We start from the raw sequence: 23,905 nt of genomic DNA, 5'->3' as shown, positions 1-23,905 counted from the left end.
TAAGCTTCATGTAAATCACTACAAACTGGAAATATATCTTCATCAAATTATCAGAGCACGTCTCAATAGAGTTCTAACCACTAGTCCAAACACCTGGAGCTTTGCACAGGGTCACCTGAGCTCCTGGCTTAGGAAAGACTAAAACCTTTACTTTAAGCAGGACAATAACTGTATTTCAAGTGGATTTCAAATGTGTAGTCAAAGCAGCAGTACAGCATGCAGAGGATTTTAAATTCACAGCTTTGTTCACAAGTTAACTTCCAAAATTAAAAGTGCAGATGAGTTAATTGCTGTGGCTGTTGTTCATGCAAAGAGTACAGGTGCTTTACTCTGTCTGAGGTGGAAACGTCTGGATACGTGGAAGGATTAGCACAGATGATGACTCCGGTAATTCGGCCTGCTGTGTACTGAATGGTAGGTTGGGATAAGCATTTTCTGTGCTGCAGAGGTAAAATATTCCAGGTAAATCACCATCAAGACATTGTCATTCATTCATGCACCTAATTTACAGCCTCTAATATTGTTGACAGTCATTCACATTCAGAACACCTCAATTTTCTTCCTAATTGGTATTACTATTCTGATTTTTCTGTTGTCCTATTAAAAAACATTACAACTTTCCTTTAGAAAGTCTAAAATCCAGCTTCTCCTGTAACAAAATCAGTCTTTATTATCAAGCTCACCTGCTCCCTGCAGAATTGCAGGGGTATTCCTACACTGCCTCCAGACTTGTTCTGGACATTTGTATAATCTTTCCATTTGTGTGCAAACATCTTTTCTGATTATCTGCATGTCCAATAGCATTTTTTAAAGAGAGGTTTTTTTATAATTGTACTAGAAATATAAATCTTATATCTGCCTTTTTTAGTTAATGAAATGCCTTTTAAATCAGTCAGCTGCAGATGCTGACTCTCCATGATGTACCTGCCTCATCTCACTGCTATTACTGCTTTTCACCCACCTGTTTGTTATTGTTATTTCTACATACTATAAAAAATAAAGCTAAAAAATAGTTGATATTACTTAGATTACACTTTTGTATATTTCATAATAAATTCCTTTAGACCCTAGTAAAATACAATTTTATAGTCAATCTTTTTTCTCTTGTTATAAATTTTCTTGCGTAGAAAGTGCTGCAGTCTAGATCCTTTAAGCTATTTGGTACTCCTAAGTCCAAAAGTGATATTAAAATAATGTTATCACCTTTGAGAATTGGGGTCTGTGACTTGCACTTCTGGGTTTTTTTCTCTGTCTGTGCAAAAAAAAAGAGGCTACAATTCACTTCCCCTCGTGTTTCTGGAAGTGGTGGTCTGCTGCTCCAAAGGAGGTGCCTCTTATCTTTCCATGAACATCCCTCCAGGATGCTCCTGCTTATGAATTTTATTTGGTCATTCGATGTCTGTCTGTCACATGTTGGTTTGTGTGCTTGCATCACCTCTGACCTGAGGGCACACCAGAACCCCGCCCTATTTATTCTTCCAGGGTAAGATTATACTGCTTGCTTTGGAGTGTTATAATTAGCTTTCTAGTTGTATCTGAAGATCAGGCATACAAATCTTCACCCTGACCCATTTTCTAAGTGATTCTATACTGAATTTCAGTTTAACAGATTTTGCCTTTTAATCAAAACTTGCCATGCTAGCTGAAAATACATCTCCTTGTACAATCACGGTCTTTCATAAGAGAATACTCCAAACATAACAAAAACGTTTTCAATAAGAGAAGGCTCTAAGGGGGCATGACATCATTGGGGGTTTCTTTTCATTCAGGAAAGCTGAGTGTAAATGCCTGCTGCTAAAAGATCAACACAAGCAGAAATTTCAAAATAAATAAAAGCTTAATCTCTCATCCTTGTGTACAGACACACTAATCTTCAGACAAACCAAAGTGGGAAGGATGATGGAGAGACAATTGCATCCATTTATATACCACCAGGACTGAGAAGATGTTAGCATGGTACAATTTAGAACCTTACCCCATCTTGCTTTCTTCTTTAGGATCATCGGGAGCTGGAGCTGAAGCAGTCAAAACTTTGGTGCGTTTCCTGTGAGGAAGACACCAGAGCTAAGTAATCCTCACCCAGTGGTGATTTACACTCAGCCAGGTTTCTAATCCCACACCAAAATTGTTTTCTAAAACAAGTAGCAAGCAAGAAATGCCAGGGAACTAGAGCTAGTGCAGTGTGCTCTCCAAAATCAGCACTAGGAATCCAATGCGAGTTCAGTTCGCTATGGAGTTCTGCCACTCCACTTTGGAGTGGCAAAATCGTTACAGTTAAAAGAGAATGAGGAGAAACAAACAAAGAAAATGGTGGGGTTTTTTTAATGGGTTTAATCATAAGTCAATCTAAAACAAAGTGTTTGTATTCCATTCCTGAAGCTTTCATACTCTACATCTTTAAGTGTGCTCTTGTATGTTAGCAAATACTGATAAAAGGAGTTAAACCTATGCACAAACTGGAAATATAAAAGGTGATGAATGAATCACTTAATTTGACATTCCTTACTTCTGCTGTAATAAACTTAACAAAATTTGTTACAATTCCATTAATGTAACTTTTGCTAGGAAAATGTAAAGAATTTAATTTGTAAAGAAATAGACAGAAAGGAGTTGATATCCCACTCTAAGCATTCTTTACTTTTTAGGTAAAGATGGAGAGGAATTCGGAATTCATTAATGACTGAACAAAACTGATCCCACTGCACTGAACAAAGTTAATTCTCCTCCCTTCTTTTCCTCAGCACTATCAAAATGTACTTCCACTCACTTTTCTTGCAATACTACACACAAAGACCTAACACTGTAGCCTGGTGCATCTCTTGAATCAGTATATAGTCTATCAACTTTGTTCAGAAAGGTTAAAAGGTTAACCTTTTCAAAAGGTTAAAGTGTCTCACACCAAGCCACACAGTTAGCTAGATTCTTTAGTTAGGTTCAGAGTTTTTTGGAATCCCTTGAGCTGGAGTTATCAGCCCAGGTCCTGTAATGGAAAATTCAGCATTCACCTACTGAAGAGATTATTACCATGAACTTGTGCCATTCATTTTAGCAAAAAGCAGTCGCAGAACATGCTCTTTTTGTTCCCATGTCAACTCACTGATATCCACTTTTTCAAACCGGATTTTTTCCCTGAAAAACAGAGAAAAGATGAATGTATCAGAAGAATATTTCAAAGGTATCTTTTACATTGATTCTGTATGCAAAAGAGGTTTTAAATTCTAGCTCTGCATTGCTCCTGTGCAGCTATCCACAGCAGACAAATCTAAAAAATAAACCTGAGTACACCATGCTGACCTTTCAACATCTAAATCTGTGGCTCTTTAAACTAAGTGGAGCAAAACTAGTGATTTCTGTTACACACATAGTGGATAAAAATACCAGGAGGGAGAGAGTTCATACTAATATGTATTAGTTTCAAATATGTAGTTTGCATTGTCCTTCCCTTGCTTCAGCTGTTCATACATGAAAAGGCCAGTAAGTATAACTGGTTTTCATTCTTGGTTACAGTCTCCTCCTTCTCTTGCTCCAAGAAGAACCTTCCTTAAACCTCAGTAACTACCTTCAACCCTGACTTTTCACAAAGTGTTTCTGCTGTATCATTTTTGAGATAACCTGAACTGAACAAAGCATTCTGACTGATTGCGTATCACCAAGTTATTCAATAGTAAATGCATACTAAACAAACATTTTCTTTGGGAGCAGGGTAATTTTGATTTCTCAACAATGACGTGTGCAAGCTTCAGTTATGAGGGACCTTAACTTTATGCCTTAAAATCCAAGTGCCTGGACACTGCTGCAGTTTTTAGGCACAGATTTCTATCAGGAAGTTGAAGATCTGTAATCCTGGCCACTGCAGCATGTGCAGCCCAAATTTAAATTAAGTTGCATCCTAAGAGAGATTCTGTGATGCTCACATTTCCAAACCTGAGATTTTGTTTTCTTCACTATAAAATGTGATCCTGACAATCAGGACTGTACTGCATGGGATCTTGTTTTTGATATCTCAGCATCTATTTCATGTAATAGCTTAAATTTTAGATTATTATAAAGCTTGAGGAAAACAGCCTTCAAAAACACAGTGCAAACCAGTGGCTTCTGACATACAGAAGAACAGATGAAAAAAGACTGGATTTGCCATCCAGTCAGACTGGGTGTCTCTGTTAAAAGGAACAGCAACACAGTAAAGAGCTGTTAGTATCTTAACTGTAATTTTAGGCTTCAGTGTTGTTAGCTCACTAGAGTGAGTAAAAAGCAAAAGATCGATGCCAGAAGAGCAATGCCTATAAACCCAGAAATATTAGAGAAGCATCAATACTTATTAAAAGAAAACAGTAGAAGGACATCTATAGTGCAATGTTCCACCTCAAATTCCACAACACATAGACAACACATGGCAGAATATGTGAAGTACCATTCCGAGCTTGTCTTTAACTTAATCCATAGAAATAATGACCAAAAAGTGATAGCCTAGTTGAAAATAAGTGCCCACAAAGTAATTTCTAATTGATAGGACATTACACCTTATATATTTACTCTCACTCCAGAAGCCTTCACGAGCATTCCAAAACTAGGCAGTATTATCTTAAGGGTTTTTTCAGGTGTGCTAGGAAGATAGACACTAGTTGTTGATTTTTCAATACCAGTAGCATTTCTCTGCTTCTTCTAGGTCTCTGTACACACTATTTGTGCTATTTATGTTGCTTTTGAACGTTTTGATTTTGGGAAATCCTTCCTTCCCTGTACATGCCTCCATCATTTTTCTGTAATAGGCAATTTGGGCCTGTTTCTTATAGTGTTTTCTACTGGATATGATCTCCTGCTTCACATGTTCCAGGGCATCTAGGAAGAACATTTCCACTTCAGTCCTCTCATTTAAGATATTCCGGGCTAGTTTCTTCACTCGGTTCATCTCCCGATCCTTCATTTCCAGTAGTTGCTGCAGTTTCTTCATCTCCACTATGTTTGCCTGGTTTTCTGTTAGCACTTGATGCTGTGTTTTCTGAGGCTCCCTCTCAGAGTTGCTGGTCATGCGACATAAGGCTGCCTCCAGCTTTTTCACTTTACGCTGCAGATCTCCAATCTGTGCTTTCTGGCAATTGAGCTGTAGGATATTTTTACAAATCAAATCCTCATAGGCTTCCTAAAAGATGGGAAAAAAAATATTTGGGCTTTTGTTTCATTTGCACCAAATTTGGAGGGTTTATTTCCTCCCCCAACACTGACAATGTAGTAAACATGCTGGCACCTTCACACTGGAAAGTGAATACTTCTCTGGGATCAGGTATTGTTTAACAAGAGAAGCCAGGTAAAGAAGGCTTGGTATATGGTATACGTTACAGAGAGACCTACTCTTCATGGGCTAGCACAGGAAATCCTTCCTTCTTTCTCCTCCATAATAAAGACAGAATAAGAGGTCTTCTTCAGACAACTCCAAATTCAGTAACTATGGAGGCATTTGATGAGATGAGGTTATTCTCAGTAAATTTACATCTGTACACAGAGGTACCCCTTCCTGGAGGAGAATTAAATGTAATTAAAACCAGAGCAGAAACCTTCTCCTGTAACAGACGAATTTTGTCCTCTTCTAACTTTTGTTTGATTTGCTGAAATTCCATTGTCTCTTTCAGCTGGTGATCAAATGCACCCTGAAGATGAACATTCTCCTTAAACACGTCTCTCCCGGTGTTGTTCAGCTGCCTGGACAGAGGGAAACAAAATACAAGAGCTTTAATCACAACCTTTCCTGCTTTTTTAACATTAAAGTCAATATTTCGGTGTCCTAATTTCAGAGATAAGCTGTCAAATTCTTACAGGTCTGTACCAAGTTTTCATCACTTTTCTTACATCAAGAGTAGGTGAATGAAGAAAACAGCAGTACCATTGTAATAAAGTTAAATCCAGCTCTCCCTGGAACCAGCACGAGTCTTACAGTTTAAATGTAAATGCTGATGTCATTTTGACATTTGAAATATAAAAACAGCCTATAGGCTATCATTGATTTTGCCCTTCAAAGCTCATGTAGTAACACAGACAACTTGTTATTTAGAACACAATGCTACAATGGTTTTGTAAAGTAGAAAACAGGAAAAGCAGATGTTTCTTACAAAACAGCCTTGCACTGGGTGGTCTCTGCCATCGTGTTTTGCTTTTTCTCAACATCTTCTTCCAGTGTTTTCTGAAAGGCAGAAAAGCCTGTTTAAATTTTGCATGAGACCTGTCGCACCCAAGATAAAATCTGAAACGGTGTATTCTCTAAAATCACACCCATAGTTTTCCACTCACCCAACCTCTTGCTAGAGAAAGCATGAATCCCCAAGGACACTGAACTTCCTGGTGGAAGTGGGCAATAAAGCCTTTCTGGGATCCTGAAATCCCAACTTTTTCCTTGGAAAGCTGCACCTAGCCTCCAACTCATCCATCATACTTGTATTGATGTGGGAAATTGTAAAATACTCAAGAAAGAACTGTGAAAACTATATAAACCAGAGTAGTCAGGGGGAGAAATCAATTCATCCTAATAGAAGTTTTTTTAACTACCTGTCAGTCTTTACCTTTCCTTCAGGAAACTTCCTCTCCAATTTCACAAACACTTCCTGATGTCTCCTGTTTGAAATCTCCACATGCTCTTTAAACTATGATAAAAAATAAAATCTCATTAATACTGACCTTTTATTTCAGCCATATAACTAAAATTGTGGCTGTACTCTTCAAGAGGGAATTTGGTAGTTTTTCCATAGCCTTCATCAAATTTTTACACAACCTACAAAATCAACCTAACATAAAGTATCTCTGATTAGTTCATGTGCTAAGTGCTTAATGAAAGCCAGTCCTTAGTTCTACATTCTCTATGGCTTCTGTGGTTGAAAAGAGGACACAATACTGGCATTCACATCCTAACTGAGCTGACTAGTGAGAAACGTCAGGCTTATACTGCTTATAGTCAATTGCTAGCTCCTTTACGTGGATCTTTAAAGTGTGTACTACATGCTCTAAACCATCCACTTATATGTTTGTATGATTCCATTTTACTGTGTAAAAACCCAGACCCAACCCTACAGCACTGGACCATTACAGCAGTGAGTTCCGGCTACGGGACTTGCATTTTGTCAACCTAGTGCTTTACTTCACTCCCTGTGAACTGTAGAGAAAACTATTCAGTAGATTGGCCCTGTCCATCCTCCTCCACTCCCAAACTCTATATTGCCATGCAGACAGAAAACTTGCTTTTTTAAATAAATATTGCATATGTATATTTATGACAAACTTACATCTTCCAGCTCTTTCTCAATAGCTGCTTTCTCCCTGTGGAACTCCTTTGTTAGTTTCAGTTCTAATTGAATTTGGCCAATTTCTCTGACTTCTTTCTGAAATTTCTTTTCCAGTTCTTGCACTTGTTTTGTGTAACAACTTGCCTGCAAATAAGAGAAAAGCAAAACAAGAGAAACTAATCAAATGTAACAAAAACCACAGAACACACAGAACTAAACGGCTGAAATTCAACTGAGCTGCAGTGTTTTAAAAAACACAAGGAATTCATCATTAGAAGAAATTCTGCAACCTCAACAGAAGCTACTCTCCAGTGAAATAACAAGTCTAGAATGCTAAGTTTAAAACAATATCCATACTATCATTGCATTGGTTTTGCATGGCAAGGTTTTAGTGGCAATGGCCCTACAGGAGTGGCTTCTGAGAGAAGCTTACCCTGTCTGATAGAGACAAAGCCAGCCGGTTCCAAGATGAACCCACCACTGGCCAAGACTGAGCCCATCGGCAATAGTGGTAGCACCTCTGGGATAACAGATTTAAGGGGGGAAAGTTGCACAACTGTGTAACTGCAGCTGAAGTGAGTCATGAAGAGAATATGTGAGTGAAACAACCCAGCAGACACCAAGGTCAGTGAAGGAGGGGAGGAGCTGCTTCAAGTGCCAGAGCAGAGATTCCCCTGAAGCCTGTGGTGGAGACCATGGTGAGGCAGGCTGTCACTCTGCAGCCCATGATGGTCCATGGTTGAGCAGGCGGATGCTGTGAACCCGTGGGAAGCCCATGCTGGAGCAGGCTCCTGGCACGACCTGTGAACATGTAGAGGAGGTCAGGGCCAGAGGAGCTTTGCTGACAGGACTTGTGACTCCATAGGGGACCCACACTCAGCAGTCTGTCCCTGAAAGACTACACCCTGTGTAAAGGACCCACATCAGAGCAGTTTGTGAAGAACCGCAGACTGTGGGAAGGAACCATGTTGGAGAATTTGGTGAAGGATTGTCTCCTCTGTGAGGGACCTCACATGGGAGCACCTCAGGAGTGTAAGGAGGAATGAGCAGCAGAAGCAATGTGTGATGAACTGACCCGCAACCCCCATTCCCAGTCCCTCTGCACCACTCAGGGGAGAGACGTACAGAAATCAGGAGCTGAGCCTGGGAGGAGGGTAAGGGTAAAGGGGAAGAAGTTTTAAGACTTTCTTTCTCATTATCCTACTCTTATCTGATTGTTAACAAATGAAATTAATGACCCTGAGTTGAGTCTGTTTTGCTCATGATGGTAACAGGTGAGTGATCTCTCCCTGTTCTGGCAGTTAAGTGCCCTAGCTTGCTCCTCATACTAAAACCAGAACTACTTTTGAGCTTGCTCAGGAGACCTCACTGTTCTGAGGACAAAGAGAAAAGTTCATTCACCAGCTGCTTCTTCTCTTCTTGAAATTGCTGTTTCAAATCAACCAGGTCCTGTTTCAGTTTCTCAATCTGTGAAAAAATAAATCAAGAAACAATAAGTGTGAGGGTTAAAAAACCCCTATCCTTCATGTGTTTTTCAAATTTTAGTATGAGAAGACACAGAAAGAGGGGAAAGGCCCCTCTTTTGTAATGTTGAGGTCAATGAAATAATGTTTAGAACTGTTTGATTTGGGTTAAGCATGGAAATAATGTCAGCTTAAACTATAAAAAGCCCTCAATGTTATATAGAAACATATCTGTGACTCTAATGAAGAATTAAAACTATGTGGACAGAGGGTTTTCTTCTGTACTATTTTGGACAGTGGTGCAGTGTTAGATAAGCAGTTTATAGAAAGAGGAAAAAACAAAGACAGATACAGAGAGAAAAACAAGCAACTGGAAAACGGTCTGAAGATCTTCTATACCGGATAGGCTGAAAGAAAACAGTGGGATGTCTGCTCCTACTGTTTCACCTCACCTGGTGCCCTGGGATCAGACCTCTGTATCTTCTTATTCCATAAATAGTACGTTAAAATAATTGCATTTTAATTTTTGTTTTCAGTTTGTTTTTCTAATTGAAAAAGAATTTTGCTTGGTACTTGAATTTAGAAGAGTACAGGGATGAAGCTGGAACACAAAAAGTTCCATTTAAACATAAGAAAAAACTATTTCACTGTTCAGGTGAGGGAGCCCTGGCACAGGCTGCCCGGGGAGGGTGTGGAGTCTCCTTCCTCGGAGGTCTTCAAGAAATGCCTGGATGCGTTCCTGTGAGACCTGATCTAGGTGAATCTGCTTCTGCAGGAGGATTGGACTAGATGATCTCTAAAGGTCCCTTCCAACCCCTACCATTCTATGATTCTATGAAATGTAAAGTACCACGCAGGACTTTCTTTTTTTTTCATTGTGTTCTGCATTTATTTCTCAGAAACCTCCTCCAGGCAGCTAAACAGCGGATTCTCCCTCAGCTTCCTCATTTTTCGAGGCGAAAAAAAGCCTCGGCCTCATATTTGTACATCGTGTGCTGAAGCCCTCGACAATTTCAGTGCCTCTCCCCTGAATTCGTTCCTGTGTATTCTTTCTATGGAAGGGGCTCAAAGGCGCAGGCCCTACCCCGGTGTGACGGAGCAACCGCCTGGCAGTGCGGGCGCGGGGCGCGCAGCGGGCCCAAGAGCCTCCCCGCCGCGAGAGCGCGCTGCAGCCCCGGCCTCGGCTGCGGGGAGGTACCGCCGTCCCAGCTGCGTTCATCTTTGGCCGCAGGCACCGAAACCCAGGCCGGGGGCAGCACCTGCGGTCAGGGGAAGTGCATCGGGAGGCCGCGGGGGCAGAGGGACCTGCCCCGCTGCGAGCGCACCTCCGCCGTCTTCTCTTGACCCTGCTTCGTCAGGGCCGCCGCCTCCTTCTCCGCGCCCTGCCGCCGCCACAGCAGCTCCGCGTTGCTCCCGGCCAGACGGCGGGTGGCTTCGCGGTGCCCGGCCCGGGACGCCTCGGTCGCCGCCAGCCGAGCGCCCTGTAGCGCCGCGTCGACCTCGTCCCGCTTCTGCTTAGGCACCGCTGGCCTGGGGGAGCGGGAGGAGCCGCTGAGGCACAGCGACTGACGCCCGCCCGCCATGACCGCTGCGGCGTCTCACGGCAGCGCGTCGCGCCCGTTACGACGGAGGCCAGGCCCGTCCCACCCGCCCTGCACGAACCGGGCGGCGCGCGGCGGCCCGTTCCCGTGGAAACCGGACGGCGCCCTCCCGCCACGCGCAACTGCCGCGACGGGCCCGTGACGCGGCGGCGCCGACGCGAGGGGCAGCGGCGGCGAGATGCGGCTGCGGCGGCGCCGCGGGCGGCCGGTGAGTGCGCAGCGGCGGGGGCGGGGGGCGGTGTGCCACGGAAGCCGCGCCCCTGCCCGGGGTCCCGCCGCACAAGAGCGGGCAGAGAGCCGCTCCGCGGCTGCGGTAACGTCGCGGGCCGCGCCTGCGTCCGCTGCGCGGGGAGGGAGCCGCCCCGGGGAGATGTCGGACAGCGGCGTGAGACCCTCGGAAGCCGAGAGGTCCGAGGCGTTTCCGTTACTGCCCGCGGCGCTGCGTCCGGGGGCGGACGGAAGGACGCCCTGCCTTGGTAGAACGCAGCTGGGTCGCCGATGAGAGAGAGACGTGTTTCCACTGGGGGTTATGCTTAGCGTTACCGGCACCGGCTTCGGGAAGAGAGCACGGGACCCCGGGGCCGTGCTTGGCGCTGGCGGGGCACAGAGAGAGGCGGCAGAGACTTTTGCTTGGGGAGCAAAAACGAAGCTAGGAGCAATCTTCAGGCGTATTCACTGTAAGGATTTTGATGGCAGCTGTTTGACGTGGCGAAAGGAAGAATGCCTTGGCGTTGAGGTGCAGGCATTTAAAACCAAAACCGCTACAGCCCTAACAGTAGTTTGGTTCGGGAAAGAGGTATTAGGGTGCCCGGATCCAGATTATTCGTGGTGAAGGAGCTCAGGTCAAGGCTTTCAGGGTGTGCAAACTGTCCGAATTATGCTGATATTTGCCCTGGAGTGTCCTCCAGGCTTAGACTGAATCAAAAGCCCTCTGCACCCAAAATCTGTTTTCTGAGAGGTCCAAGTGGTCCCATAACTGACGTTGCTTACAGCCCTGGTAGGATCACAGTTGGAAAGCTGTGAAGGGACAGCACAGTGCAGGAGGAGAATGCCACAGGCTCTTAGAAAGCTGCCTTGAGCTAATTAAATACAGAAATTGGAAACCCACTTGGCTAGAAATGAGAATAAATAAACAATGTCTATCTGGAGCCTCGGTACAGGAAAAAAGATTAAAACTGCTGATAACACATGTTTATGAGTTGGTTCTGGTTTGTTTCTAGTGTTTGAAGCTCTAGATGCAGATTTTTTTACCCAAAATGTATGTTTGTGTGCAAAGAATGTTGTGCTGTTATCTTTGTAGAAATTATGGCAGTGATTCCGTTATTCTTTCTCTCATGGTTTTTAAACTGTGTACTTTAAAGAGGCTTAAATTTTTTGTCAAAACAACCCAAGAAATAAGTCCATAAAAGATATCATGACTTTTCATTGGTGGGGGGGGAGGGAGTAAAAATATGTTTGTATAGTCATGAATGTTAAGCAGCTCATCTGGGAACTAGATTTTGTTACTGTTTTAGTGCAGAAAATAGACTTTCCATTCTGAATTATCTCTGGTGAGCTTGAGCGATAAATAACAAAATAGATTTAATTACATAATTCTGTAATATGTATTATTAAGGAATTTACTTAAATATTTGCCTAAATATTTATATGTTGTATTATTTTCAAATATAGTTCTTTGTATCTAAATATTTCACAGTTTAGGACAGACAGGAAATTCTTGTATACCTCAGATACGCTGCTTATCTTTCAGTTCAGATCAGACAGGTTTCTCCTTGCAGGAAACTCTGTTGCCATGCTTTGGGATTCTCATTTTCTTTTGTCAGAAATATTAAAAAAAATGTGGGTGAGACTTTCTGGTCATGAAAATGAACAGGTTGTGGTTTGCTGCCTTAAGATTTCTTACTATTATTCTGGCATGGGTTTCTCCCTTCTTGTTTAAGGAGAGGTTGTTTGTGGAATTTGTTGGAGTTTTTGTTTCTTTCTTTCTCTTTTTTCTCTTCCTATTCATGTCATTTCAGTCTTGACAGTCTCTACACAGCATCCTGGTATTTTCCAATCATACAGTCTATCTAGCTCTCAGATCTTTATATAGGATGTGCTTCAATTCAGTTTAATTTCTGTGATACAGATGGTATTTACATGTGTTCCTCTGTGTTGGGAAATAAGTGTTCTACCTGGTGTTACTGGACTCAGACCAGTGCTATCAAGATCAACTGGAACATTTGTGTAAATGTTTTACTAACGTGTTTAACTTTTCAACTTCTTTAAATTCATCCCATGTAATTATCTGGGCAGGTTTCCCTGCTTGTGTTGGGCAATGATAAGCTCAAATTTGAATAAAGCAACTCAACTGATAATTTGTGTGCACCCATGACCTCAGGGTTTGCCAGCTGCGTAGTCCACTCCTCCTAACTTAAAGCAACGGTGCACAAGGGCAGACGCAGTGTCTGTTGTCACAGTGCTCCGAAGTGGCTCTCATTAGGAACTTCGGGCGTGGGAGAGCTGTTGCTTCCATCCTGTGACAGGTGTGTGCATATAACCTATCCACTGTTGATGTTGGTTGTTACTGCTCACTTCTAAAGGCAGTAACTGGAGCCTGCTGATGGTGATCTGTGTGCTTTATAGCTGAACTGTTTGGTTATATTAATGAACTTGTGCCCATGTTGCTGTTACCACCTTTCTGTTTGTTGTTCATGTTACCCATCCTTTTGTATTCTGGTAGCATCTAGGATTTTAAGTTGTTGGAGAGGAACTCTTTTGGAAATATTTTTCTTTCTCACTAACTAATCTCTACCCTAGATCTACCCTAAATTTTTTCTTCCTTTCTTTCTTCTGATTCTGTCTTGCCAAATTCCTTTTCCGTTGGCAGAGCATAACAGAAATGGCAATACTCCTCTCTTGTGTCTCCTCACCTATTTTTGTGCTCCTTGTGGACACTTTTGCTGGTGTGCTTGATTACATGGTCTTCACTGCTTATTGAAGAGGCTCAGGGTGCTTTTTTCATTCTTAATGAGGATGGAGAAAAATAAAATCCCAGGGTTGTTGTTCAGGATTGTTGTCCTTTGGAGTGGTGGAAGGGACAAAGTCAGAGTAGAAGTAGAGAATGAAGAGTGTGAAGTGGTGGTGGATGTCTGAGAAGGGATAGAGAAGCTGAGCAAAGGAGTGTTTCATGGGAGGCTGAGGTTCATCCACTAGTAGATCTGGCAAGAAAAGTATGTGTTAATGGTGGCAGTTGCTCATCTTTGAAGGTATTGAGGCTTGTTTAAGTGTCACATGTCCTGCTTGTAATAGGACCCGGAGTTTGTTCTTAAGGCAGATGCTTGGATTGTATTTGTGTTACTTCAGTAAGCAGATTCCTCACTCAGTAACCCCACCTCTTCTGGTGTGCTGGAAGGTAGTACCCACTCATGCAGGTTATGTTCTGTTGAAACAGTCACAGCTTCTCAGATTTTCAGTGAACTTCCTTGCTATGGTGAATGGGTATTGGGTAATGCCAGCTGCATCTTAGCTGTGAAGCTGCTGAATAGCTCAGTGCTTTTCATGAACTCTCTTCAGGACAGGACTTTTAAGTTGTTACAGGTTAGAACTAAGTTTTTACTCATCTCGATACAAAATGTGAATGCTTTAGAAACTATTAAGAGTCGGAACTGATCTGTCACAGAGGGTGGGCAATCATCAAGTCCCTTCTTCCTCTTCTCAGAGTGTGCTTCTAAGGCAGAGTGTATCAAGAGCTTGTGCTGCTGTCCACAGCAATCTGTGTCTTCTAGAAGCAGGGGAATACAAATAAAGGTCACTGAAGACAGTCAAGATCGGTCTGCAGTGGGCTGCATGTTTTGTTTGCCCTGGACACAGCTGAACACTCAAGTGTGTTAGAGACACTCAAAGAATGACCCAGTGTGACATTATTTGCTGAGAATGGGTAAAAATTAATCTCACTGTGCTGTAACTGGGAACAAAGATGAGGGATGGATGTAATAAAAGTTATACAAGGTCTAAATCTGGGATAAAAGTTACTGGAGGATAAATGAGTTCTTTGGGTGTGTCAGAAAGGTGTGTGGAAGTAGAGGCTATGTCAGATTCACATAGAAAGGGAAGGAGAGAGGTTAGGGTTGGGAATGAATAAGTACAGGATAGAGAGAACAAAAATATCAAGAGAATCAATATCAAGTGGGACTAAGCAGATTGCTGAAAGAAATCAAATATAAGGGCTAGAAGTGGACGAGGAGCTAAGCAGATGGACAGGCATGTGAAGTAGAATGTTCAGTGCTGTGGGCAGAGGGAGTGTGTTACCAAGTGCTGGAGAATGATAAGGAGCTGTTGGCACCTCCTGTGTGCTGAGTGCTCTGGGTGTATATCAGCATAGGCCACACTGCACATGGTGGGGCATCTGACCACATGCTCTTTTCTGCTGTTAAAATGCAAATGACAATGACAGTTGTATATTCTCCTCCCTTTTGCCTTTGCACCAAATGAGCCCTGTCCTTTCTGTGCTCCTGGTCTTTGTTAGCTCTTCTTGGGGAAAAAAATGCAAAGAGATAAGTGTTAACATAAAGGAGGTGTAGCTGTATCGTGATTTCCAGTACTGTGTCACACAGCTGTGGGGCTTTGGCTTATTGAAGCTGTGTAAGCAACTGGCGTGTCCAGGGCAGCTGGTTGAGGTATGAGAGCGTGGTGGGATTTTGCTGGGGTTTTCTGTAATTCTGCCAATGAAAACTGTGTCAGGAGAAAATGCTGAATAAACAAAATGCAGACAGAAAGGGAAGCCTAAAGAATACAGAGAGGCAGAGCCCAGGTGCACTTTACAGTTCAATCCCTCTTGTGCAGCACAGGCTTTTCTTGGGGACAAGGTTGCTGGTGGAAGGAAGGTGCTGCCTTCGTTCTCTCTATGCAGTAATCTCTCCTGGCAGCTGTTCTTAGCCTGAGATAAAATTCTCTTTGTTTGTGACTCTGAATAACACTTGTGTTCTGTCACAGCATCTCAAGTGTGTAAATGTTGGGGGTAAAATGGTTCTGCTCTGAGCTCCCCTTTGGTGATGCTTCTTTTCAGATGATATTTGGGTTTTGGGGAGGTTCTGGGGACTAATGTTGACCCAAAAATTGCCTAAATAAAGTCAAAACTACAAATACTGGGAAGCAAGCTACTTTAACTCTTCTGCATTTGGGAAATGGAGTAACCTTTACTCTGAAAGAACAAATCAGTTGGATGTAGTTGTAGCATAACATATGGTAAATCACTTCTTTTGGATGAGGTGTTTGAAAGCATCTAAAGGGCAGAATATATGTGTACAGACTGACTTTGGTATTTTACCAGCCTTTTAGGGAGAAGGCCCTTGGTAATTTCCATTCCTGCTTTTTTTTTTTCTATAGGACCTACTGCAGCTCTGTGATTGATCCGTGCTTGACTACCTCAAGGAGTCCTGGCAAGATGGTATCTTCCAGATCTCTCATCCTTCTAGCACTGGCATTTTCCTCTTTGTCCCTTGTTCTTCCGCATTCAAACAGAGAGATGTGGTTTCAGGATTTCATTCCACCTAACGTGTGCCCTATAAATGCCAAAGCCAACACGTTTTATGGCATAATGTTTGACGCAGGAAGCACTGGGACAAGGATTCATATTTACACCTTTGTGCAGAAGAGCCCAGGTATGTCGCCATCAGTCTGTGCACTGGAGTATGTTGACTTGGGTTTCAGCTTCCCAAAAGAGGGGTTTCCCCCAACACAGCATTTGGAAACAAACTGAATATTTCCACAGTTAGTCCTTCAAATGGTCCTCTGGCAGATGATTATTTTCCATTCATGGTGGTACTTTGCTGTGAAAATACTAGGGTTGGGGTTTTTTTCCAGATCTTTTGAAACTCAGAGGTTTAATTCTGGAGAGTTCTGAATTGCCAAAAATTTTCAGACATGGAGCTGTTCAGAGGAAAGTCTGATTGAGCTGGAAAGAGGTTTACACTGCTTTTGTCAAGGTGTGTCTTATCTTGAGTTCTATTAAGAAATACTTAAGTTTTGTGTATATGTCACATTTTGTACCACATTAAAATCAGTAAATTACAGAGTTAGAAGCACTGAAAGTTTGAGCCATTTCCAGGAGAACTCCGGTGCACAGGTGCACCACGCTCCAGTATATCTGCTACTGAGCTGGTGCAGAGGCACCTGAGCTGGCTGCACGCTCCCCAGGATTCAGGAGGGTGTAGCTTGGCTACAGTGAGTCAGCAAATTTGCAAAGGTTGAAGGCTGGTTGATGGAACTCAGCTAATTAAGCCCTCAGGGCCACGCATAGTTACCTACCGGGTTACGTACGTGATTTCAGACATAGTTTGGAAGGGCTAGTGGGTACAAGGTCCAGCTCCAATGGACTTGTAACATGCAATGGAGTTGTAATATGCAATACTCGGTGCCAGCTTCTAGACCCAAGCTACTCTGGAAGCAATAATCACGTTTGTTTGGCTTTGCAGACATGTGCTTGCTCCCAGTCAGCGCTGTTCTGTGTTTGCAAGTTGGATGAATCACCTAGGGATAATCAGGAGTTGATTGTATGTGTCTTAATATGAATTACTATTTCACAATTAACCTGGGGACAAAAAGGGAAAGAAATTTTAATAAGATTGGGCATCAGTCATACTACAGTGCTGTAACTCGTTGTAGTTCACAGATACAAAATGGACTTACTTCTAATTATATCAACATACTCTTAATAAATTATTTGGAACTTTAGTGGTTCAAGGGCAACACTCTGTTAAATATGTTCCTAAAGTGAAGGAGGGGAATAGGTGTTGCTTGCAAGAAGAGATCAAAGATAGGCACTTCACAAGGGTTAGAGACAACCTTTTTGAAACTAAAGATGATGATTCATGTTGTTGACTGTTTCACGTAATGTTTCGTTTGTGCAGAAAACCTTCCAGAGCTGGAAGGGGAAATCTTTGAATCTGTGAAGCCAGGTCTTTCTGCATATGCTGATCAGCCTGAAAAGGTGAGATTCTCCTTCATTCTCTGTGAGTTAATTTTGCTTCTCCTAAGTTCAGTTGGACTCAGATGAGCACTTCAGTATTACATTTATTCTCAATTCTCTGCAATTACAATTAGTAAATGATCTGCTGCTATCTCTCTAAACCTGTTGCTCTACTTTTGTGACTAATTTCTAAACAGTGAGATGAGAGCTGTTGTTTTACATATTTCATCGATGTCTTGCTTAATTGCTATATATAAGTGGACTATATGCTTCTGAGAATTTCAAAGAGTGACTTTCAGCTCTAGTAGCATCCATATTCAATGTTCATTTCCCCTGTAGCCTCTCAATACGAGTAAGTATGTACTCCTGTCTCATTTTCTAAAAACTTTCTCAGTTTTTCCTTGTGTTTTGAATTGTCAGTGCTGGCCACAGTTCAAAATGGGCATATTTTGGTTTGATTAGTTTAGAAGTAAGGGGTTAGGAACACGGGGATTTTGTTTTTCTAGTCATATTACACTGACAAAAGTTAGGTTTTGTTAATAAGTTATGGAAAAAGGGAAGAATAAAGATACATTTACCAGGTTAAGTCAGGCCAAAATATTTCCCTAAGTGTATTTTCGGCTTCTGTCATTGGACTTCATAGAATCCGAGAATCATAGAATAGTAGGGGTTGGAAGGGACCTTCAGAGATCATCTAGTCCAACCCCCCTGCAGAAGCAGGTTCACCTAGATCAGGTCGCATAGGAACATGTCCAGGCAGGTCTTGAAGACCTCCAAGGAAGGAGACCCCACAACCCCTCTGGGCAGCCTGTGCCAGGGCTCCGTCACTCTCACGGTGAAATAGTTTTTTCTTATATTTAAGTGGAACTTTTTGTGTTCCAGCTTCATCCCATTACCCCTTGTCCTGTTGCTAGCTACTATAGAAAAAAGGGATGTCCCAACCTCCTGACACCCACACTTTAGATATTTGTAAATGTTAATAAGATCTCCTCTCAGTCTCCTCTTTTCCAGACTAAACAGCCCCAAATACTTCCCATAATTTGTTTTGTTTCTTTGCTTTTATTTTTGGAACCATGGCTTGGAAGCCAGTGCTCAGGGATATGTCAGACTAACTGCAGTCATGCTCAGTTCAAATATTTGATTGCAGTTTTAGCTTAAGAATTATTTAGGTACAGGCAGTTACTCTCCTACTGCTCCAGGACTTTTGTTGGTTTGTTTGTACACAGGTCTTTGCCAAACACAGTTGGACAGTTCTGTCTTCCACAGTCAGATGCATTAATCAACACCTGAATTTATAATTTTAATTGGAAGTTGTAGTTAGGTGCCATCTGCCTTATTTTCAAATGGAGGTGGTTGTGAATTCACTCCCAGTACAGTCGTTCCATGCTGCTATGTTGGATTCAGTGTCAGAAAGGAGCAACAGAGCAGAGGGTGCTAAAATAATCCAGTTGTGACAGACAGGGCCAGTCCTGTGGTAAGCTGCCATTTTCCAGATCCCTGGCACTTACAGTAAGCTCCTTCACAAGCTAAAGGAGGTGCCAGAGAAATGACAGATTAGATACTCTGCATTGTGTGCGTTAGCAGGCTTGAAGTCAGAGGCTAATGTAACGGGAATGTCATGTTTCTCAGTTGGCACAGTAGAATTCAGTGCCCCAGTAGTGTGAGTGTGAACTTTATGGAAGACTGAATGGCTTTGGGATTTTTTAACTTTTTTAAACTTTTAAGTTCTCCCTTCATTTCACTAAATCTGTTGTTTGGTAAGAAAGGAGAAGAATTCATTCCTAGAGAAACTTCTGGAAACTTCACAGGAGAATGTTAATTGCTAATGCCAAATGGTAGTTGTTAGAGCGGTGTAAATAATTGAGAGCCCAACAGTGATGCCTGTACCTTGTGTGGTAACCATTCTGCAGCTGACATTTTAATTACACTATTTGCCATGGACACACTTGGAGTTCTTATATTGCATTTTAGCGAAATCTACAGACACTTTTCCTGACTTGCAACTTCAGTCAGTAATTGTACCATTTAGTTTAATTGTGCTGCAAGATGTCTGGGTTTGTCAGGTAATCACCCTCCATTTCAAATAATAATTTCCACAAACTGACATACCTGTCACCTAAGATACCTCTCTGAATACGCTCATCCTTCCAATGCAGATATTTTCTTTAAGGTTCTTCGGAGATACCTAGCACAGATTTTTATCCTTAGCTTGGGTGTGGGTGAGATGTCTTCTGCTAGTGGTTTCACTAGTGTTGATGGGTAATTATGAGGCCTGTTTTCTGATGATCTGTAGGAGGAAATCATAAGAAAAACAAAATCTTTTTCCTTTTAGGGTGCTGAATCTGTCAAAAGATTGCTGGATATGGCCATAGATGCTGTGCCACCTCATCTCTGGAAGAAGACTCCAGTAGTGTTAAAAGCCACAGCTGGACTGCGCTTGCTGTCAGAAGAGAAAGCTCAGGCTCTGCTTTTGGAGGTACTATTAAGATCTTTTGGTTGCACTAGTATTGCTCTTTCTGTTTCATCTTCCATTGTACTTTGCATAAGAGAATTTCATCTATGAAAAGTGATTGTAATTCATGACAGCATGAAACCCACAGGCTTTGTTGTATGGTCCTGAAATCTTCTGTCTTGATGTGGCTAGAAGGCTTGGGGATAGAGACCTACAATACTTGTTCCTTTCTTTCCTGGCCCTTGAAAGAAGAAGAGTTTTGTCTACTCCACACACTTGTCTTATTTTATACTGCTGTGGAAAGAAAGCTTTCTGTGTTGTCATCAGAGCAGACGAAGGCTCGTAAGACCAAGGAATGTAATAATTATTTCTTTCTTCAGGTGAAAGAAGTCTTTGAGGAATCACCGTTTCTTGTTCCAGAGGACAGTGTTAGCATCATGGATGGATCTTATGAAGGTATGTTTTGGAAGGAAGAAAAAGTGAAAGCAAAGGAGAGTTGGGGAAAGTGTGAGAGAGGTATTTTATGGACATGAGAGGGAAAGAGAAACAGTCACTAAACCGAGAAAAAGTTAAAGGTTTCTAGCTGTGTTTGATTAACTAAAAAATCAATCCTGCTTTTCCTAGGAGGTGTTGATTATTTAGTCATCTGTTAGGCTACGAATGCACAAATTGATTTATGAGTTAGCTAGATGAAGGTTCATCCAAAACCTTAGGTTCCAGAAGAGAGCCTCATCTCAGAAGTAAGTGTGCAGGCTACTGCAGGCTAAACAGCTTAAGCCTGCTTTTGGGAAATGGTGGGGGAAAAATGGTGGCCACCTCGGAACAGCTGCCCTGTTATACAGCAAGGGAGGAAGTTTATTGAAAGTACCTATTAACTTCTGCAGTATTAGTATTAAAAATAATCTATTCTGATTAGCTCATTGTTTTTGAGTTAAGATTGGAAGCATTTGGAATATCATAGGAGAATGAAAGAGAACTGGAAATCTTAAAAGAAATAACTAATGAAATACATAATAAAATAGTAAGTTAAGAAATAAATTCCAATTGTAAAAATGCAGCTAGGAAAGTTGCAAAGAAAGTAAACACAGGAAAAAGTGAACTATGTTGTAAATCTGGAGTGAGTGATGATTTTGCAGTGCAGAAAAGACCACTGTAACATTTTTGGCTATATAGGCAGACATACTACATTGGAGAACAGGCAGGTAATAACCCTTCTGTATGGATGACTGATGAGAGCCATTTGTGACATTACATTCAGTTCTGAACACCTCGTTGTGGCAGATATATTGCCAGTTTGGAAGGTGTTCAGGGAAAGCAAAAAGAATTGTCACAGTGCTTAAACAACTAATAAATGGAGGAAGATTAGAGAGCAAAATTTGCCCATGTGGGCCAATAAAAAAGGCAAAGTAACATGAAGTCTGCAGGTATTCCACGCAATACGATGCAGTGCATAATATGTCACTGGGATTAATGGGCATTGTGTAGCAGGGAGAAGTCTTGTACTGACAGGGAGCAGGACCAATGAGGCACAACAGAGCACAGCGCAGTCTGCCAAGGGTTATTGAAAAGTCTCACCTCTTCTGCTGTGACATTTGCCTGTGTCAGGAGTCAGAGGAATTGTTTCTGTCTTACTAGTCACCACAGTGTCTGTGGTGTAACTACAGAAACCACAGGATTAAAACACACAGCAATGTGTATGCAGTTTTCAGATTAGGAACTGAAATGTTGGGGGTTGGGAGAAGTGCCCAAGGAGACGTGCATTGTGTCAGCTTGTTACTTCTTTGTGTGTTGTTTGGATAATAGATGTGGTTTGTGCATGCTGTAGTTGCATGAATATTACAAATGTTCTACTTATCCCAGCTTATGAGATCTTAATCATTCAATAATGCATCATATCACTTGAGAGATTAATACAAACTTATGGGGTGATTATGTCAAGTTAGTAATGAGGGCTGGTAGGGGTGGGCAGAAGCTTATGGAAGTATTCAAGGGTGACTTTCTTTTTTCCTTTTTTCACTTTTTGCAGGAATTTTAGCCTGGATCACTGTGAACTTCTTGACAGGTAGTTAATTCTGTATAATTTCTCTCTAAATATGGACTTGAGTCTCTTCTGTGGAGGTGATCACCCTAAACTTCTCTGCCTTGGTTGCCATGTCCTGCTTTTCCTCTCCACTGTGGCACCAGTGCTAAAGCAGTGTTTTGTCTTGGGCAGACTGTTTCAGAGGATGAGCCATCCCTGGAGGCATTTTAATCCAATTGGTGCCAGGATTTACTCAGGACTGGGAGGCACTGGCAGGCTGGTTTCTCTAACATACATAGAGGAGTGGTGCTGTGAATCTGTTAGAAGATGGGAAACGAGGTTTTAGAAAGCTGTACCAGGAGATGGGCTGGTGCTTTAGTTCTGCTGGCTCTAGGGAAGAGAAAGAAAATCCGTGCTCTACTTGATAACGTGAGCAAGCAAAAAAAAAAAGCTGCTGTGGGTGAAGAGAAATTATAATAGCTGGTTCTGCTTTACTGTCTTTCCTCTCCTCCTGCTCTTGACCAGCTATATGGTGGTTACAGTGTTTGTGTACCCGTCCTTACGGTCCTGTCTTCTGCAGGAGATTACTTTCTTTTGTCTCTTACTTTCAGCTTTTGCTGGATGCCTAGAGATTTTTCTGCTTTTGCCTCTTTGGAGGGGAAATTGGAGTCAAGGAGGTCCTGTATTTTTGTGATACCTTCTGTTTGCCTACCTTTTCTCTGTGATGTTTTTCGTCTTTGGAGGGCAGATCAGCTCTCTTGTGTTGCTGTGGTCATGTCATAACTTGATGGCTGCCTGAACATGCATGCACAGTATCCACTTCAGCATTTGTGTGCTTGGGGCTGTTCTGAGCATGATGTTGTTTGCAGGGCAGCTGTCTGGCCAGAACCAGCATACTGTTGGGACTCTGGACCTGGGAGGAGCCTCAACCCAAATTACATTCCTGCCACGATTGGAGGTGAGGAGGTGGTTAAAATTGCCCATATTGGGACTGCAGGACCAGTGGAAAGACCTCAGCACTGCTGTGCTTGCTGATAGCATTTGGTCAGTGCTGGCACAAGCAGAACATCTGTGGTGTAGAGAACATGTATTTCTGTTCCTTTTGACATCAACAGTTGTCTGATAGGCCCTTGCAAACAAAGGAGCCTGGATAAAAAGCAAGCAAGCAAATGAGTAAAACCAAAGAGAAACAGCTTTTGTTTTCTAGACCCAGGCTGGGAAAGCCCCATTAATGCAGATATTATTTTGTATTCAATAAATGTCAAACATTGCAGGGAGTATTCTTGCATATTACAAGAAATTACAAGAAATGTAGGGTCTGATTTGAGTTAGTTGGGTTTTTTTTTGCCATTCCAGTCTGATAACAGAGCCTTACTAAATCTTGAAGGGTGGAGGGGAAGTGTCTCATGGGGCAAACATCTTTTATAATGCACAGTCAGCCCTGTTCTCATTCTCATTTCTCTTGAGAATCCTCTCTGCCCCTCAGTCCATCTCTTCTAGATTTGTTGGGAATTCTATAGCTCTTTAGCAACAATTTCAACTGGAACCCAAATCAGTAATTTGCATGGGAAAATGACATGGGTATTGGAAGGGCACTACAGCGTTCTGGACGTTGGCATTGTGAAGCTGGTTTTGTCCCCCTGTCTGAAATTCAGAGTCTTTTATTTAATATTTTTTGTTTACAGAAATTGAGATTCTCAAAGGGTGTTGGGCAACCACAAAAGACATGGTTTGCATATCAGGATATTTTAGTTCTGCAATGGTGTCTCATGTTGAAACATTGTGTGCAACATTATCCTGTTCGGCAGAGCCTGAAGCACTCTGGGCTTGCCCTCTGCTTTGTGTTGATAACACCTGCTGAAGCAGGCACTGGACCAACAGGAAAGGGTGTTGCATGTCAGAGTTTTGGAGACTAAATAGAACTGTGAAGTAAGCTGAACTGCAGCTCAGGATTCAAATGTCTCCTTGGAGTCCTGCAGAAAAAGCCCTGGAGGTTTTGTTACTGACCAGGACTAGCGGTGTGAATTTGTAGGGCACTGTGGAAGTCAAGGTTCATGTTGCCTGCTTGTACACTGTCTGCTTCTAGTCTGTATTGTCAAGTTCATACAAAAAAGCACTATGTAGCTCATCATATTTCTGAGGAGTTTTTCCC

General features: G+C 42.2%; 2 protein-coding genes across 6 annotated transcripts in view; one reads left to right on the top strand and one right to left on the bottom strand.

Annotated features, from left to right (window-relative positions):
• Positions 1 to 161: 161 nt before the first annotated feature.
• On the bottom strand, positions 162 to 10,483 carry BBOF1 (basal body orientation factor 1). Of its 3 annotated transcripts, none has more exons than XM_061998070.1 (10): positions 10,057 to 10,483; positions 8,670 to 8,735; positions 7,269 to 7,412; positions 6,552 to 6,632; positions 6,105 to 6,175; positions 5,553 to 5,697; positions 4,641 to 5,140; positions 3,025 to 3,129; positions 1,976 to 2,044; positions 162 to 440 (listed from the first exon to the last, which is right to left on the bottom strand). In XM_061998070.1, exons 1-10 carry the CDS (start codon positions 10,312 to 10,314, stop codon positions 326 to 328), a joined length of 1,554 nt encoding a protein of 517 aa, XP_061854054.1. In that variant the 5' UTR covers positions 10,315 to 10,483; the 3' UTR covers positions 162 to 325. The 3 variants fall into 3 exon arrangements, 2 of the variants coding, with proteins under 2 accessions (XP_061854054.1, XP_061854056.1); XM_061998072.1 differs by having other exon boundaries at positions 9,816 to 10,150; XR_009818918.1 differs by lacking the exons at positions 162 to 440; positions 1,976 to 2,044 and having other exon boundaries at positions 3,058 to 3,129; positions 4,521 to 5,140.
• ENTPD5 (ectonucleoside triphosphate diphosphohydrolase 5 (inactive)) overlaps positions 10,444 to 23,905 on the top strand; it is a 25,622-nt gene continuing 12,160 nt past the window's right edge. The window contains exons 1-7 of one of the 3 annotated variants that reach the window (XM_061998076.1): positions 10,444 to 10,540; positions 15,700 to 15,974; positions 17,223 to 17,302; positions 19,614 to 19,757; positions 20,114 to 20,189; positions 21,760 to 21,795; positions 22,623 to 22,711. In XM_061998076.1, coding sequence (XP_061854060.1) covers positions 15,758 to 15,974; positions 17,223 to 17,302; positions 19,614 to 19,757; positions 20,114 to 20,189; positions 21,760 to 21,795; positions 22,623 to 22,711 — 642 coding nt within the window. In that variant the 5' untranslated portion in view covers positions 10,444 to 10,540; positions 15,700 to 15,757. Of the gene's footprint in view, positions 10,541 to 10,605; positions 11,010 to 12,742; positions 12,858 to 15,699; positions 15,975 to 17,222; positions 17,303 to 19,613; positions 19,758 to 20,113; positions 20,190 to 21,759; positions 21,796 to 22,622; positions 22,712 to 23,905 lie in introns of those variants that run through there. The other 2 variants (XM_061998075.1, XM_061998074.1) reach the window with 2 other exon arrangements.

Source organism: Colius striatus, chromosome 6 (assembly GCF_028858725.1).
Source record: "Colius striatus isolate bColStr4 chromosome 6, bColStr4.1.hap1, whole genome shotgun sequence".
In the NCBI taxonomy this organism is placed as follows: domain Eukaryota; kingdom Metazoa; phylum Chordata; class Aves; order Coliiformes; family Coliidae; genus Colius; species Colius striatus.
Note: the sequence above shows the minus strand (reverse complement) of the source record. Positions and strands in the feature narration are given on the sequence as shown.

Coding starts and splice junctions, on each gene's coding strand:
- BBOF1 (XM_061998070.1), bottom strand. CDS start 10,314: ATGGCGGGCGGGCGTCAGTCGCTGTGCCTCAGCGGCTCCTCCCGCTCC. Junction 7,413..8,669: donor AAGAAGAGAAGAAGCAGCTG/GTGAATGAACTT, acceptor TCTTATTTGCAG/GCAAGTTGTTACACAAAACA. Junction 6,176..6,551: donor GGAAGTTTCCTGAAGGAAAG/GTAAAGACTGAC, acceptor TCTGCCTTTCAG/AAAACACTGGAAGAAGATGT.